Source organism: Xenia sp. Carnegie-2017, unplaced genomic scaffold (genome assembly GCF_021976095.1).
Source record: "Xenia sp. Carnegie-2017 unplaced genomic scaffold, XeniaSp_v1 HiC_scaffold_20, whole genome shotgun sequence".
Lineage (NCBI taxonomy): Eukaryota > Metazoa > Cnidaria > Anthozoa > Malacalcyonacea > Xeniidae > Xenia > Xenia sp. Carnegie-2017.
In genome coordinates this window covers 16,269,359-16,286,636 of record NW_025813483.1, presented here as the reverse complement: position 1 = coordinate 16,286,636, position 17,278 = coordinate 16,269,359, and the positions used below count along the sequence as shown (strand labels likewise).

Sequence of the window (17,278 nt, the reverse complement as noted above, 5' to 3'; positions counted from 1 at the left end):
TCACACAAATTAATAATTTGTTTGATTTAACCAAAGCTGTATAGCTTTTTACATTAACGTTCATAACGATAAATATACCTATAAGTATACTTACCAGCTACGGTAACTTTGGCCTCAACCGTTACTTTCCCAGCAATATTTTCCCCAACACACAGGTAAACATTTGAGTCACTAATCTTTGGTTGAGTAATTCTTAAAGTGTTGTCTTTTACTGTAAAACGGGAATCGTTTGGCAAAGGACTCCCATCCTTCATTTGCCACGTGATCTTCTTAATCACAGGAAATGCACCGTTTGGAGGGTTACATCGTATGGTTATAGTCATGTTTACTCTACTTAGAGTATCTTGTATTGGAGCAAAACTTCCGGTTTCTGAAACAACAAAAGTTCGTGTAAGGTCCTTTACAAAAACCAAGTCATCCTGCTTTGGGATTTGAACTAAGCAGAGCTCGGAAAGATACGAAGAAGTTTGAATCAAGAAATTTATTGATATGAAGACCACTCGTTATGCACGTTATAAGAAAACTGCTCTTGGATTGACATTTAAGAAGTGTAAGTACTCCACGATACTCACGAGTTCTCCACGATACTCGCGAGTACTCCACGATACTCGCGAGTACTCCACGATACTCACGAGTACTCCACGATACTCACGAGTACTCCACGATATTCATGAGTACTCCACGATACTCACGAGTACTCCACGATACTCACGAGTTTTCCACGATACTCACGAGTACTCCACGATACTCACGAGTACTCCACGATACTCGTGAGTACTCCACGATACTCATGAGCGCTCTAAAAATACTCATGAGTACAAGTGATCCACAATACTCACAAGTGATCCACGATACTCATAAACACTCTAAAGTACTCATGGGTATTCTATGATATTCTGACTTACTCATCAAGATACTTAATATTGAGCGAAGAAGAAAGAACAAGAAAAAGCAATGTTGCAAAGTTGAGACACAATTTTTGTGATGATTTTATTAGGACTGTAAATAAGCACACAATTACTGCATCTAAACGTGTCGTATTCAAAACATTCAACAATACTTACCAGCTAAAGTCAGCGTAGTTGTATAAGTCATAGATCTGTCACAGTTATTTGATGCACTGCAAGTATATTCCCCAGCATCACTTCTTTTGGTTGGAAAAAAACGAACTGTTCCATTGTCATTAACTTGAATTCTTTGATTATCTTTTAATGGAGAATTATTCTTCTTTCTTTTCCACGTTACTACAGGTTTTGGGTCACCTTTTGCTACACATTCTAACGTAAGCGGTTTGTTGGGAACAAATGGAATCTTGTCTTTGGGTGGAAAACTGATTCTTGAAGGCAAGCAAACTACAGCAAATTGACAATAAGTGACCTCTTAATGTGTACGCAGCTAGATTTTTACTATAGGTTAAACAATGTCATTTAAATAACATCGTTTCATGTACATCGTCAATGTTTATCATTTCTCAATATTCAGTTTTAAATGTTCAGCGAGTGTCTTAACTTGTCTCATGTTTTTGGTGTCATACCATACTTATCCTTTATAATCTCATGCTCATGTCATACCATACATATACATACATAATTGTCCCATGCTCATGTTATATGTATCCATACTAGTCCCCGTGAGCCAAATACAACTAATAAATACTCACCAAACATTGGAGGATCATGGGGCTGACTTTTTACTGTAATTTTCCCACTTTTAACAATGCAGACATACTTTCCAACGTCAGCACTGGCGATTACTATACTTTGATAAGTAATGTTTATATCTTTGGAATCTTTTTGCCATTTGTACGTCGGTGTTGGAATGGAGGGACAATTGCAAGTTAATGTAGCATTACCGTTGCGAAATATCGGTCCAGATGATTTTATTGTGAAGTTATTCTTGCATGTATCTACGTAGATAAAACAATTGGTTTACATATCTTGTTGGGCTTTAACTACTGGTTTTAACGTAAATTAAAAGTTGGAAACTGGAAACTAGCCACAACAAGAATATAGGTAATGTTTGATTTTTAATTCGCATCACAATTAAAGGAAACTGTCGGTAACAAAGACTGGGAATTATTACCAAGCACACTTCTGCTTCTATGGTAATTCTAAAATGCGCTTTTCCAGTACTCATTAGGATTGGTGATTTACAGCCGATAATAAAAATAACAAAAGATTTACTGTTTTACAGACGTTCCAAAAAAACAAGGGTTATAAACCTTCTAGCTGTGATTAATTCAATTTATTTTTAGCCTCGCAAGTTTTATCGTTCAATGTTTCATGTCGATAAATTGTCTACGGGCAGACGATGGACAATTGAAATGATTGAAGTCATTAATCATCGTTTTGGGAAAGGCAACATGCGCCGCTGTGAAATGCATATTAAAATGGAATTCCTGAAATTTGAGCAAATACCGCAATCTAATTTTTTACTGCAAACCATTGTGTTGATAACCGTGCAATCATTCCTAAGAGCTAAAAATTCCTAAAGCACGACTTCACACTGGGCAAACGTTTGTCTTTCAATTAAAGCTCTTTTCAATAAGTAACCTGTATACCCTTATAAAAATAAAAGTCAATTGACTAATGTTCACGGGGTATTATGATCAACAAAAGAAAAATGTGATGGTTTACACAAGAGGTATCGTTTGACCAGTATCTAATAAAAAATGTAAATGGGAGATTCATAAGCATGGTGTGAGGGTGTGAGGTCCATTTCTTTTAAATTATGAAGTCAAATAGCACGCAATACTCTACCATATTGCAATCACCAAACTTGTACACTGGAAAATCACACACTTAAATATACACTTTAACAAACACGTTACATTCTTTGGCAAATATATTTTGACCATCAGAAAAAGTTCTTTAAAAGCAAATTAAGCAGTCTATATTCGGAGGGATGAAAAAGAATTTCTAAATTGGACGCCGATCGGGTCATTATGATAACACATTTCAAACTGATCGCTAATATATTTCATGGTAATCACTTCAAACTTTTGTTGCCATTCATACGAAAACGAATGGCATGAAAAAGATAAAGACGCCTTGGGTAAAGAAATGAAGATTTATCTTTGTTATATATCAACATAAATAACATATTTTAAAGTAATTCAATCAATCAATACTTGTACAATGACCACAATCCACAAGCAATTTAACACATTCCAGGGACAATATTTAGAGGGGCGCATTTCTTAATTTACAACATATATTGTTTCAAAATTTAATGTACCGCGGCAGCCTTTAAGACAACCTAAAAAACCGCATATTGATATTCGATGAGAATGACATTAAAAAATGACATAAAATGTTGTATGTGTTTGTGTGAAACTTGTACAAAAAGCAGTTTACTGTAGTCTGCCACAGTCTTGAGTTGGCATCATTCAATCACATTTAATCATCATAGTCATTGTGCGATGCCAAAACCCTGTCTGCGATAAAAACATTGTTGCTATACTGGCAAGTTTTCAAATAAAACTTACATTCAATTGTTAATCTTGCATCTCGACTTCTTAGCGCCGAGCCAGCCAGACAATGATAAACACCCGCATCAGATTTTTCTACTGGCTTTATCCTAAGACCGCGCCTAATTTTTGTATATTTGATGTAGTCAACCGTAATCGATCGATTGTTTTTCATCCAAGATATTTCCACGGAAGAGTCGTCAACTTTACAATTTAAAACAACACTATCTGCACCATCCCTTGCTGATGTATCATCAGGTTGCGTTGTAAATTGAAGCGCATCAACGACTACAAAACAAAAGAAATTTATATTTAAGTGAAATTGTCCTATTTGTGCTTGCTCTTTTCGACATTTTGAAGAGCTTTCAAGCTGTGAACTGCTTTGCTTTAATTTTTTTAGTAAAATTATTTGTAAATAGCGTGCCTTGTTACAAAACCTTCGTCCTAAAGAGCGTCATCGAGATAAAATTATAATTGAAGATTCAGAGAAAAACGTTATAGTTTATGCAAGAGCAGTTTTTAAAAGTTATCAAAGAAATTCAGTTTAATGTCCATGGCAGTAGGAGCCGGGATATTAGCTGTTGCTATAAAGAATCGATAGTTATTTGTGCCCATGGATATTATTCGATCGCACACTAAATTAAGAACATACTTACCAAAATATATGTTTACCAGCTTCAATAGAAATAGAAGTTTCCCAGCGAGTTTTTTTGCCATAACTTGTGCGAAACCACAGATCTAATAATACACTCGATAGTGCAACGGCTTACATTTAACCCTTAAAGCCCGCCGCACACTGGTGAACTTGCCGCGCGTACTTGTTATTCGTGACAAGTGTGATCGACAAAATTTCCTAGTGTGCGCGGAAGTTTTGAACAACATTTGTCATTCGTGACAGATGAGTCACACCTATCACGAATAACAAGTACGCGCGGCAAGTTCACCAGTGTGCGGCGGGCTTTAAATGCCCCGTATGACAAATTTGTCACACGTATATTTATAGAGCTAGTGCTTCCATACTGTATTATATTTTTCCTTAAAAATGCGCTTAGTGACACATTTGACCATAGATATAATAGTCCTATTATATCTATGCATTTGACCCTTAGTTAATGTTATTAATGAGCTGATAATGCTTATTGTGAAGACTGGGCTTGAAAAAAATAATTTCAACATGGCAGTCATTTTTAAAATATGCGAAGTGAAAATCTTGTGAAGAAAATGTGAGAAATACACTGTATAAAAAGTAAGTTACTGTGATTTTATATATTGAATCGTTTTAATTGACTCACAAGCTTATGAAATTAGTTTAGAATTTTTTTGATTATATATTTTCTTTCGAAAAAAATACATGGAAATAGTTGTGTGTCAAATTTGTCACAATGGGCATTTGAATGCCATTTTAATTAATGACACATGGAATTACAATTGTTACACCGATGGAATTCTTTATTATTTTTGAATGTTTAGTTAACTAAATTATTAAGGAAATTGTTATTTAATAGAATTTAAAAAAAATTGAACAATATATGTAGGTCTTAAGCTAGAATTTTGAAATACTATTAGTATAATTTTATTATGAATGATTTTGGGTTATGTTTACTCAACACAGTTGCCGGTGTATTTATTTCCCTACATGACTACTTTCTTATTCATATCAACACTAGTGAAATTGAATTCAGTGAAGAATCATCTGATGATGAATACCAGCTAATTGCTGATAATGATGGATAGAATGATTTGCTTTGTAATTCTGTAACAAGTGCAGATGAAAATGATGAAGAAAACACAAGTACAGATGGTGATGATTGCATTCCATTGGCTCCAAGAGTCAAGTCTTTTGCTGACAATGAGACAAAAAAGACAAAAAAGGGTGTTTATTGATGACGAAGACATAGATATGTGCATGTTGAAAAGCCTTTCATGGGTGATCAGTATATTGTACCTGAACCTCCACCATCACCTTTGACAATTTTTCAACAGTTTGTAAACAAAGAGATGCTTGAAAACATGTGTCAGCAAACTAACATTTATAGTGTTGTGAAAACTGGAACATCTGTTATGATGAGGTAAATGACTCATCAAAAGGAATTACCATTGTCAGATGGCTGGACAAAAAGGCAGTGAAATTGGTATCTACTTACTGTGGAGCAGAACCATTAGGTGTTGCAAGGAGATGGGAAAAGAAGGAGAAGCACCATTTGGAAATTCCCAAGCCAAAGCTTGTAGATGAGTACAATAAGTTCATGGGGGCATTGACTTAATGGACATGCTTTGCTCATTGTACAAGTATTCCATAAGATCAAGGCGATGGTATCTTTACCTTTGGTTTCATACCCTTACAGTGGCTATGGTCAATTCATGGCTTCTTTTCAGAAAAAATCAGAGAGGAAAGAAACAAATCAAACTTCGTGACTTTCAAGCAACAATTGCAGAGGGATTGATTAAGGCAGGAAAAGAAAGAAAAAGAAGGCGATCTTCCAATGCCTCGACATCTCGAAAAAAACCAACCACTCAACCAAATGAAGAGATACAGTTTAATAAAATAGATCATATGCCTCTCTGGGATGACAGACATCGTCAGAGATGTAAAATTTGCTCTGCCTTTTGCTCTCATGTTGTCTGTGGCAAATGCAATGTTTATCTCTGCTTCAATAAAGACAGAAATTGCTTTATGGAATACCACACAAATAAATAAAATCATAAAGATTTCTACATACTGACAGATTAAAGTATTGATTGATTAAAACTCTTGTTATATTCACAATTTTCATGCTTTTGTTAATGAATACTATATAATTATTTTAGTTTTAAACTCTAGTTTTCTTTATTATAGAAAGTAGCGCTTAATGCCCAATGTGACAAATCTGTCACAAAATTTTTTAAGAAGAAAAATGTTTTTTTAAATTTTTAATTGAACTTGGTATTGCTTGTTATTTTAAGGAAAATACCAAAGAACAGATTTTTGCATTGAGTTTATCCCTCCTTGGGCATTTAAGGGTTAATAAGTAGTGGTTGAAGCCGGGCAAATTTACTTCCGGAGCCCCAAAGTTGTGAGAATCAATATGGCGTTGTATTAGAAAATATTTGGTCAAAGCTGATATCTTGCAATTACTTGCAAGTCACGACTGTTACATAAACTGGTTTACTCTATTAATGAAAAAAATCAATGTGACCATAGTTTTTCAAGAAAAAGATAGCAGAATGCGCAAATACATCGCCGTAAAATTGATTTCAAGTGTAGCTCGATTTGAAAGCATCAGCAGCGACGAAGGCTTATGCAGTCATTTTCGCCCAATATGCAATCATTCGAAAGGTCTAAATAAAAATGATGTAATAGTTGATATATCAGTTGATTTTGTCATGTAACGGTGATTACTGTGTAGAAAAAGGTTAAAGAGTCACGCAGAAAATACTTTAGAAATTAAATTTTTAGTAAATTCATCGCTCCTTGGTTTTTGAACGTAATGTTTTCTTATTTTAGGTCCTTCATCTAAAGATTTGACATCGTTTATCTCATGCAGGACAATGCTAAAACTTACTACTACTGTACACAAGTACAAGTTAAACAATCTTTAAATTTCTTTGATTAACTTCATCTTTTTCTTTGGATTCCCAACTGATGGCAAACAATCGGAAAGCATGTAATGGTATTGCTAACTGACTGAGCAATTCCCTGGTGACGGCTAGGAGAGGCTTCATAAGATTCGTTGATGACACAAATATGTTCAAAAGCAAAACCGAAATGGGCTGAATAAAGTTATTGAACAAAGCAGTGAGAAGCGGTTTGATAAAATGATCACCGCAAATGTAGAAAATGCCAGCTATCAAACGTCGAAAAGTAATAACTATTGTTTTAAAAAGTTCCAACAGCAGAATGACGAAAAAGTTGAGAAAGATTTGAAAGGCACCGAAGATTTCACGCCAAAATTTTTGAAGGATTACATCGGATCTGTGAAGACATAAAATTCACTATTGATTTGTTTGACAGTAGTGGAATTTTATCCCATTTTCTCTTGTTTTAAATGCATTCGGCGCATGTAAAATGCGACATTTGAAACGGGCCTTACTGAAAAATATATTTTCAAAAAAAATGTTCACACAGCCTTTGGTCATGTTTTAGGCTGCGCTTACACTATACCGGATTTGCTCATCACGACATCTTCATTTGCTTTCAAGGGTTAACTGTACGGAGTAAAAATTTTAAGCTGATAGATTTAGTCTATTTGATTGTGTTTCTGACGTTAAACAATTTCACTGCCTTTTAATATAAGGAATATTCAACCTGCTACAATAGCAATCCGGTATAGTGTAAACGGGGCGTTAGTTTGATATTTTTCTTTAGAAAGTTGTTACAAGTGATATTTCACTAATTTTGATTTGTAATTTCTATTTGTGAAATTTCCTGGACCCGCGCACTAACTGAAACATACTAGAGATTAATGATACTTTCGAAAAATTTTCACGATTAACTCACTTGTCAATAATATCTGTTATAGCAGGTCGTGGCTCGTCTTGTTTTATGGGAAAATGATTCTTACTTCCATGAAAAAATGATGGTTTATATCTAAAAGATAAAAATTTTACATAATTAATCAAAGACTAATTGCTGTAGAGTACAAGAAGGGTTAAAAACGGACTCAATATTAAAGTTTTTTCTGCAAAATTATATTCAAAATCCTACCACGCATTTTGGAGCTGCTGAAGTCATAAGCAGCCAGTAGGAGTTTATGAAATAAATATATATGTAACAGGTACAGTAAGCCAGCCATATTTTCATGTTATAGTCTAACAAAGCAACAAAACCCAGCCATTGTAAAGCATGTACCACATAATAACAAAACGTGAAAACAGCGGGAAATGTGAAGAAACTGACAAAGCAACTAATCTCAACCCGCAACACCCAAACATATAATCAGGTGCCCACAGTGGGTGCCCAGCACACGCGAGAATGTTTTATAAATACTCAGATATATATAAAGAAATTAAGAAATTCTGTATAAAAACACAACCTATCGTCATAAGCACATTCAGCAACCTGGATAAGACCACAATTTTCAAAGTTTTGGTTCATGAAGTCAAAATGCTGATATTGCATATCAGGTGAGAATTTCAACTCATGTTCATCTAATTGTTGCCTCTCATTAAATCCTTTAGACTTATTTTCATTGATCTCTCTCATGTCAGAACTGGGGAAATCTTCTTCATAGTTCTGTCTGCCTGATGTTTGTTCATGACTATTTTTGAGCGTGACATTATTTTGAGTAATTTTACAACTTTCATACAATGGTGATTCCTTATCACTAGCATCCCATGATTGTTGATTCACATGTAGTTTGTCATCACTGGTTTCAATCCTGTATGCATGATTGACATTGGCTAACTGATGACGATGATTAGGATTTGGTAATGAAGGAATTGGACTACTTAGTGCTTCTAAAAAAGAAAATGAGAAAAAAAATGTTTCACAATAGACACATGTGATGTATTAAAAGTATAATACAAAATTAAGTCTTCATCAAAAGTAACTGAGTGTTGAAAGCTCACTCCGCTGTACAACGATCGTACACATAAAAAGAGGTACGCAAAGCGTGCCAAACCTTGAACCAGTGGATTGAACGCATTGAACATCTTAGGCTAGTTGTAATATCGAACTTCCTTTGATTATACACAACATACATAGTTTCTTGGATGCATAAATTTGCTATTATTAAGGTGGTAAAATCTTCAAAATGTAATTTTGATTTAGTTTCCAATGACGTTTAAATTTTTAAAATATATACAAGTTAACATATAAGTTAATTAATAATTATATAAAACATATAAACGACTTGTGAATGTTCTTGAAGTTAATATGACTTTTAAACATTTGGGAAACACAATATTTAATACTCTTTTGCATTGTTGAGCTCTGCTGCTTTAGCTGACTCTCCATTCTCAGCATTGTCCGTTGGTTTTAAAGGAACATCTTCGCCGTTTATAACTGAAAGTAAGAATTGAGTTCTCATTATTTATAAATAAACTTTGATTTTTGTCTTTATCACGAGTGATCTGATGTTAAATCTCGAGTTCTTATATACTCTAGTCTAGTATTTTCATCAGGAGTGATCTGATGTTAAATCTCGAGTTCTTATGTACTCCAGTAGTGTCTTCATCAGAAAGATGTCGATATTAAAATGCTTGGATAAGAAAGTAATCAATACTTACGCAACTTTTTCTTCGCCAGTCTAGCTCTGCGTCCTTTACAATATATCATAAGATAAACAACGAGAATAATATTTGCAGAAACAGCAGCAGCAGCAGCACATCCAACAGCAATTCCTACAATCTTACCCATATTGTCTGAATGTCCCTCATTTTTATTACTTTCATTCACTACAGTGTCGTTTTTATTACTTTCATTCAACTGCAGCGTCGTATCTTCAATGACTGTTTGACCGATAGGATTCATTATCGCTTTAGAGTAAACTATAAAATCGAATGGGTTCATGACTAATTAACGTGCAATCAAAACTGTTACCATGAATTTTTGGATTAGCCTAAACTATTCTAGTTTATTAAAATCCCACTCATTGAGAGGTAGCTATATCAGTAACATAGCCAGCCAACAAATTTTAGTCATGCTATGGCTAAGCAGCAGCAGCAGCACATCCAACAGCAATTCCTACAATCTGACCCATATTGTCTGAATATTCCTCATTTTTATTACTTTCATTCACTACAGCAAATAAACAAGACAGGATGATTTTTTTTAAAAATGGAAGTTATTCTCACCATAACCTCATATCCTCCCTTACATTCATATCCTCCACATACACTCATATCCTCACCACTACCCCATATCCTCCCCTTACATTCATATCCTCTACATACACTCATATCCTCACCATACACATAGATCCTTAAACACTAATTCATAACTTTAACTGTCTAAGTATACTATACACTCACCAATGTCAACATACGCCCTTTCCGTAATAATAACACCAGGATTTCCTGCCATACATGTGTACCATCCTTTGTCTTTCTGCGAAATATTGCTCAGCATTAAGGTACCATTGGGATATACACGAGTACCCTTTACACTTTTAATTTCATCTTTCATGTTGTCTTTTCGCCACATGATAATGGGCTTCGGTATTCCAGTCGCGTTACAATGTAACCACGCATTTTCTCCTTTTGCGACAGTAACATTGCTCGGTTTCAGCACAATCTTTGTGTACTCTAAATGAATCAATGCAGGTGGATTTAAATAACTCTGACGTTATGGAAATATAACATATGTAAAAAATCAGAAGTCAACAAACATGACACGACATACCGTAAACGTTCACGTGAAATGTTAACGAACTTTCACTGAAAGAATTATTAACATAACATATATAATTTCCACTGTCCTTCATTCTAATGTTCTCAATTACTAATTTAAAACCCTCCACTTTCATGTGTGTCAAGGAACGTTCATCTAGTTCTTTTGACCAGCGGATATCGATAGGTTCATATCCAGCAACCAATTTGCAATTCAGTTCAGCAGTTGTACCGACGTCAAATTTGTCAGAGGCAATCTTTTGCAAAACAATATTTTCTGAAAGAAGAATAAGAGATGTAAGAAGTATGAAGTGCATGTCAGTTGAAGAGTCGGGTGAGGTTTAATAAACCTCTTACCGATCACCAATATAAATTATTTAGCCATATTTTTGGAACAGTCAAACAACTGCTAAAATGTCTTTTTTGAGACTAAAGATTCTTCTGTTTGATTTTCTAAGCAATCAATACGTTACAATGCATTGCCTAATTTTATTGCTTTCATGAAATGGTAAAAGGTCTAAATTGGCCAAACACAAATAAAATTAAAATATAGACAGATCAATTAAACAACGTAATTAAAACACTTTATGAAAACAGAATGAAAAACTTGGATGGAAGTTCATAGAGCGTATTATCAATTATACAACATTTAAGAATAATTTACGTTCGTTACTTCAACTAAACATTGAAAAGAAAACCATCATTACTGAGTAAAGAAGACATGAAAATACGGGGAGTGAAATGACCTGCAAGATAAGTTATTGGTCCATTGTTTGGTCAGTCTTTGTTCCTTGATCCATCGTTATTGAGCCAATCATTTCATGACACAATTTTAAAATTCTCGTGAGAAATTTTATTCATTTTATAGGCTCATTCTCGAGGTTGTCTCGCCAAATCTCGGGGTTTGACCCCCCCCCTCCTCCACGACAACCATAAAGATAATTAAAATTAACACTTTACAAAAGGGGTTGAAGGAATTTCAGTAGCTAAACTTAACAATAAGTGCCATTTCTGAGAGATATAGTTACCTTTAACAACAACTTTTGCTTCATAAGTTCGTTCAGTTATATGCTCCAACCTTGCCACACAACGATAACTACCTGTTTCTTTTTTTGTCACGTTAATCAAGTTTAGTAACGAACTATCCTTCATATTTATGACATTCCTTCTTAAATTTTCCTTCAACGTTTTCTTGTCTTTCTCCCACGATATCTCTGGTTTGGGATTACCACCAAATTTGCATTTCAACTGCAGCGTCGAACCTTCAATGACCGTTTGACCGATAGGATTCAGTATCGCTGTAGGGTAAACTATAAAATCGAATGGGTTCATGACTAATTAACGCGCAATCAAAACTGTTACCATGAATTTTTGGATTAGCCTAAACTATTCTAGTTTATTAAAATCCCACTCATTTAGATGTAGTTATATCAGTAACATAGCCAGCCAACAAATTTTAGTCATGCTATGCAGATTTCAGAACATTTTCATCATTAATTAGCTAAGATAAGCCAAAAAAATTTTACAGTTAAAGAACATTTTACTACTGTGAGATAACTGTGGAGGAAAGTTTTTCAAGCTCAATTCATTTGTTTTGACCAATATTCACACAAATTAATAATTTGTTTGATTTAACCAAAGCTGTACAGCTTTTTACATTAACGTTCATAACGATAAATATACCTATAAGTATACTTACCAGCTACGGTAACTTTGGCCTCAACCGTTACTTTCCCAGCAATATTTTCCCCAACACACAGGTAAACATTTGAGTCACTAATCTTTGGTTGAGTAATTCTTAAAGTGTTGTCTTTTACTGTAAAACGGGAATCGTTTGGCAAAGGACTCCCATCCTTCATTTGCCACGTGATCTTCTTAATTACAGGAAATGCACCGTTTGGAGGGTTACATCGTATGGTTATAGTCATGTTTACTCTACTTAGAGTATCTTGTATTGGAGTAAAACTTCCGGTTTCTGAAACAACAAAAGTTCGTGTAAGGTCCTTTACAAAAAACCAAGTCATCCTGCTTTGGGATTTGAACTAATCAGAGCTCGGAAAGATACGAAGAAGTTTGAATAAAGAAATTTATTGATATGAAGACCACTCCTTATCCACGTTATAAGAAAACTACTCTTGGATTGATATTTAAGAAGTGTAAGTACTCCACGATACTCACGAGTTCTCCACGATACTCACGAGTTCTCCACGATACTCACGAGTTCTCCACGATACTCACGAGTTCTCCACGATACTCATGAGTACTCCACGATACTCAGGAGCACTCTAAAAATACTCATTGTACAAGTGATCCACATACTCACAAGTGATCCACAATACTCGTGAACACTCTAAAGTACTCATGGGTATTCTACGATATTCTGACTTACTCATCAAGATACTTAATATTGAGTGAAGAATAAAGAACAAGAAAAAGCAATGACGCAATTTTTGTGATGATTTTATTAGGACTGTAAATAAGCACACAATTGCTGCATCTAAACGTCTCGTATTTAAAACATTCAACAATACTTACCAGCTAAAGTCAGCGTAGTTGTATAAGTCATAGATCTGTCACAGTTATTTGATGCACTGCAAGTATATTCCCCAGCATCACTTCTTTTGGTTGGAAAAAAACGAACTGTTCCATTGTCATTAACTTGAATTCTTTGATTATCTTTTAATGGAGAATTATTCTTCTTTCTTTTCCACGTTACTACAGGTTTTGGGTCACCTTTTGCTACACATTCCAACGTAAGCGGTTTGTTGGGAACAAATGGAATCTTGTCTTTGGGTGGAAAACTGATTCTTGAAGGTAAGCAATCTACAGCAAATTGACAATAAGTGACCTTTTAACGTGTAGGCAGCGAGAATTTTACTATAGGCTAAGCAATGTCATTTAAATAACATCGTTTCATGTACATCGTCAATGTTTATCATTTCTCAACATTCAGTTTTAAATGTTCAGCGAGTGTCTTAACTTGTCTCATGTTTTTGGTGTCATACCATACTTATCCTTTATAATCTCATGCTCATGTCATACCATACATATACATACATAATTGTCCCATGCTTATCTTATATATATCCATACTAGTCCCCGTGAGCCAAATACAACTAAAAAATACTCACCAAACACTGGAGGAGAATGGGGCTGACTTTTTACTGTAATTTTCCCACTTTGAACAATGCAGACATACTTTCCAACGTCAGTACTGGTGATTACTATACTTTGATAAGTAATGTTTATATCTTTGGAATCTTTTTGCCATTTGTACGTCGGTGTTGGAATGGAGGGACAATTGCAAGTTAATGTAGCATTACCGTTGCGAAATATCGGTCCAGATGATTTTATTGTGAAGTTATTCTTGCATGTGTCTACGTAGATAAAACAATTGGTTTACATATCTTGTTGGGCTTTAACTACTGGTTTTAACGTAAATTAAAAGTTGGAAACTGGAAACTAGCCACAACAAGAATATAGGTAATGTTTGATTTTTAATTCACATCACAATTAAAGGAAACTGTCGGTAACAAAGACTGGGAATTATTACCAAGCACACTTCTGCTTCTATGGTAATTCTAAAATGCGCTTTTCCAGTACTCATTAGGATTGGTGATTTACAGCCGATAATAAAAATAACAAAAGATTTACTGTTTTACAGACGTTCCAAAAAAAACAAGGGTTAAAAAAACCTTCTAGCTGTGATTAATTCAATTTATTTTTAGCCACGCAAGTTTTATCGTTCAATGTTTCATGTCGATAAATTGTCTACGGGCAGACGATGGACAATTGAAATGATTGAAGTCATTAATCATCGTTTTGGGAAAGGCAACATGCGCCGCTGTGAAATGCATATTAAAATGGAATTCCTGAAATTTGAGCAAATATCGCAATCTAATTTTTTGCTGCAAACCATTGTGTTGATAACCGTGCAGTCATTCCTAAGAGCTAAAAATTCCTAAAGCACGACTTCACACTGGGCAAAAGTTTGTCTTTCAATTAAAGCTCTTTTCAATAAGTAACCTGCACACCCTTATAAAAATAAAAGTCAATTGACTAATGTTCACGGGGTATTATGATCAACAAAAGAAAAATGTGATGGTTACACAAGAGGTATCGTTTGACCAGTATCTAATAAAAAAATGTAAATGGGAGATTCATAAGCATGGTGTGAGGTCCATTTCTTTTAAATAATGAAGTCAAATAGCACGCAATACTCTAACCATATTGCAATCACGAAAATTGTACACTGGAAAATCACACACTTAAATATACACTTTAACAAACACGTTACATTATTTGGTAAATATATTTTGACCATCAGAAAAAGTTCTTTAAAAGCAATTAAGCAATCTATATTCGGAGGGATGAAAAAGAATTTCTAAATTGGACGCCGATCGGGTCATTATGATAACACATTTCAAACTGATCGCTAATTTAACGCATCATTGGATATAATATAAATATATTTGATGGTAATCACTTCAACTTTTGTTGCCATTCATACGAAAACGAATGGTATGAAAAAGATAAAGACGCCTTGGGTAAAGAAATGAAGATTTATCTTTGTTATATATAAACATAAATAACATATTTTAAAGTAATTCAATCAATCAATACTTGTACAATGACTACAATCCACAAGCAATTTAACACATTCCTGGGACAATATTTAGAGGGGCGCATTTCTTAATTTACAACATATATTGTTTCAAAATTTAATGTACCGCGGCAGCCTTTAAGACAACCTAAAAAACCGCATATTGATATTCGATGAGAATGACATTAAAAAATGCCATAAAATGTTGTATGTGTTTGTGTGAAACTTGTACAAAAAGCAGTTTACTGTAGTCTGCCACAGTCTTGATTTGGCGTCATTTAATCACATTTAATCATCATAGTCATTGTGCGATGCCAAAACCCTGTCTGCGATAAAAACATTGTTCCTATACTGGCAAGTTTTCAAATAAAACTTACATTCAATTGTTAATCTTGCATCTCGACTTCTTAGCGCCGAGCCAGCCAGACAATGATAAACACCCGCATCAGATTTTTCTACTGGCTTTATCCTAAGACCGCGCCTAATTTTTGTATATTTGATGTAGTCAACCGTAATCGATCGATTGTTTTTCATCCAAGATATTTCCACGGAAGAGTCGTCAACTTTACAATTTAAAACAACACTATCTGCACCATCCCTTGCTGATGTATCATCAGGTTGCGTTGTAAATTGAAGCGCATCAACGACTACAAAACAAAAGAAATTTATATTTAAGTGAAATTGTCCTATTTGTGCTTGCTCTTTTCGACATTTTGAAGAGCTTTCAAGCTGTGAACTGCTTTGCTTTAATTTTTTTAGTAAAAATTATTTGTAAATAGCGTGCCTTGTTACAAAACCTTCGTCCTAAAGAGCGTCATCGAGATAAAAATTATAATTGAAGATTCAGAGAAAAACGTTATAGTTTATGCAAGAGCAGTTTTTAAAAGTTATCAAAGAAATTCAGTTTAATGTCCATGGCAGTAGGAGCCGGGATATTAGCTGTTGCTATAAAGAATCGATAGTTATTTGTGCCCATGGATATTATTCGATCGCACACTAAATTAAGAACATACTTACCAAAATATATGTTTACCAGCTTCAATAGAAATAGAAGTTTCCCAGCGAGTTTGTTTGCCATAACTTGTGCGAAACCACAGATCTAATAATACACTAGATAGTGCAACGGCTTACATTTAACCCTTAAAGCCCGCCGCACACTGGTGAACTTGCCGCGCGTACTTGTTATTCGTGACAAGTGTGATCGACAAAATTTCCTAGTGTGCGCGGAAGTTTTGAACAACATTTGTCATTCGTGACAGATGAGTCACACCTGTCACGAATAACAAGTACGCGCGGCAAGTTCACCAGTGTGCGGCGGGCTTTAAATGCCCCGTATGACAAATTTGTCACACGTATATTTATAGAGCTAGTGCTTCCATACTGTATTATATTTTTCCTTAAAAATGCGCTTAGTGACACATTTGACCCTTAGTTAATGTTATTAATGAGCTGATAATGCTTATTGTGAAGACTGGGCTTGAAAAAAATAATTTCAACATGGCAGTCATTTTTAAAATATGCGAAGTGAAAATCTTGTGAAGAAAATGTGAGAAATACACTGTATAAAAAGTAAGTTACTGTGATTTTATATATTGAATCGTTTTAATTGACTCACAAGCTTATGAAATTAGTTTAGAGTTTTTTTGATTATATATTTTCTTTCGAAAAAAATACATGGAAATAGTTGTGTGTCAAATTTGTCACAATGGGCATTTGAATGCCATTTTGATTAATGACACATGGAATTACAATTGGTACACCGATGGAATTCTTTATTATTTTTGAATGTTTAGTTAACTAAATTATTAAGAAAATTGTTATTTAATAGAATTTAAAAAAAATTGAACAATATATGTAGGTCTTACGCTAGAATTTTGAAATACTATTAGTATAATTTT

At 34.3% G+C, this 17,278-nt stretch overlaps 3 protein-coding genes and 3 long non-coding RNA genes across 9 annotated transcripts in view; 3 read left to right on the top strand and 3 right to left on the bottom strand.

Annotated features, from left to right (window-relative positions):
* Positions 1 to 4,300, bottom strand: part of LOC124442804 (inactive tyrosine-protein kinase 7-like) — a 20,995-nt gene extending 16,695 nt beyond the window's left edge. The window contains exons 1-5 of the mRNA XM_046993301.1: positions 4,126 to 4,300; positions 3,488 to 3,757; positions 1,661 to 1,906; positions 1,065 to 1,352; positions 95 to 370 (exon numbers count right to left, since the gene is read on the bottom strand). Of these exons, the coding sequence (XP_046849257.1) occupies positions 95 to 370; positions 1,065 to 1,352; positions 1,661 to 1,906; positions 3,488 to 3,757; positions 4,126 to 4,186 (1,141 nt within the window). The 5' untranslated portion in view covers positions 4,187 to 4,300. The remainder of the gene's footprint in view (positions 1 to 94; positions 371 to 1,064; positions 1,353 to 1,660; positions 1,907 to 3,487; positions 3,758 to 4,125) is intronic.
* Positions 1 to 16,573, bottom strand: part of LOC124442805 (Down syndrome cell adhesion molecule-like protein 1) — a 21,278-nt gene extending 4,705 nt beyond the window's left edge. The window contains exons 1-10 of one of the 4 annotated variants that reach the window (XM_046993303.1): positions 16,398 to 16,573; positions 15,758 to 16,027; positions 13,909 to 14,154; positions 13,313 to 13,600; positions 12,477 to 12,752; positions 11,806 to 12,087; positions 10,791 to 11,054; positions 10,421 to 10,693; positions 9,677 to 9,937; positions 9,180 to 9,452 (exon numbers count right to left, since the gene is read on the bottom strand). In XM_046993303.1, the coding sequence (XP_046849259.1) occupies positions 9,355 to 9,452; positions 9,677 to 9,937; positions 10,421 to 10,693; positions 10,791 to 11,054; positions 11,806 to 12,087; positions 12,477 to 12,752; positions 13,313 to 13,600; positions 13,909 to 14,154; positions 15,758 to 16,027; positions 16,398 to 16,458 (2,319 nt within the window). In that variant the 5' untranslated portion in view covers positions 16,459 to 16,573 and the 3' untranslated portion in view covers positions 9,180 to 9,354. Of the gene's footprint in view, positions 1 to 9,179; positions 9,453 to 9,676; positions 9,938 to 10,420; positions 10,694 to 10,790; positions 11,055 to 11,805; positions 12,088 to 12,476; positions 12,753 to 13,312; positions 13,601 to 13,908; positions 14,155 to 15,757; positions 16,028 to 16,397 lie in introns of those variants that run through there. The other 3 variants (XM_046993305.1, XM_046993302.1, XM_046993304.1) reach the window with 3 other exon arrangements.
* Positions 212 to 1,458, top strand: LOC124442827. Its single transcript, XR_006947369.1, has 2 exons — positions 212 to 550; positions 1,251 to 1,458. It is a non-coding gene; the product is annotated as an uncharacterized LOC124442827 (long non-coding RNA).
* LOC124442825 lies at positions 4,568 to 6,236 on the top strand. Its single transcript, XR_006947367.1, has 2 exons — positions 4,568 to 4,715; positions 5,137 to 6,236. It is a non-coding gene; the product is annotated as an uncharacterized LOC124442825 (long non-coding RNA).
* LOC124442809 overlaps positions 6,925 to 17,278 on the bottom strand; it is a 15,266-nt gene continuing 4,912 nt past the window's right edge. Inside the window, exon 4 of the mRNA XM_046993312.1 lies at positions 6,925 to 7,421. Within this exon, the coding sequence (XP_046849268.1) occupies positions 7,034 to 7,421 (388 nt within the window). The 3' untranslated portion in view covers positions 6,925 to 7,033. The remainder of the gene's footprint in view (positions 7,422 to 17,278) is intronic.
* The window catches only part of LOC124442826, a 2,422-nt gene continuing 1,973 nt past the window's right edge, over positions 16,830 to 17,278 (top strand). Inside the window, exon 1 of the long non-coding RNA XR_006947368.1 lies at positions 16,830 to 16,949. This is a non-coding gene — a long non-coding RNA (uncharacterized LOC124442826). The remainder of the gene's footprint in view (positions 16,950 to 17,278) is intronic.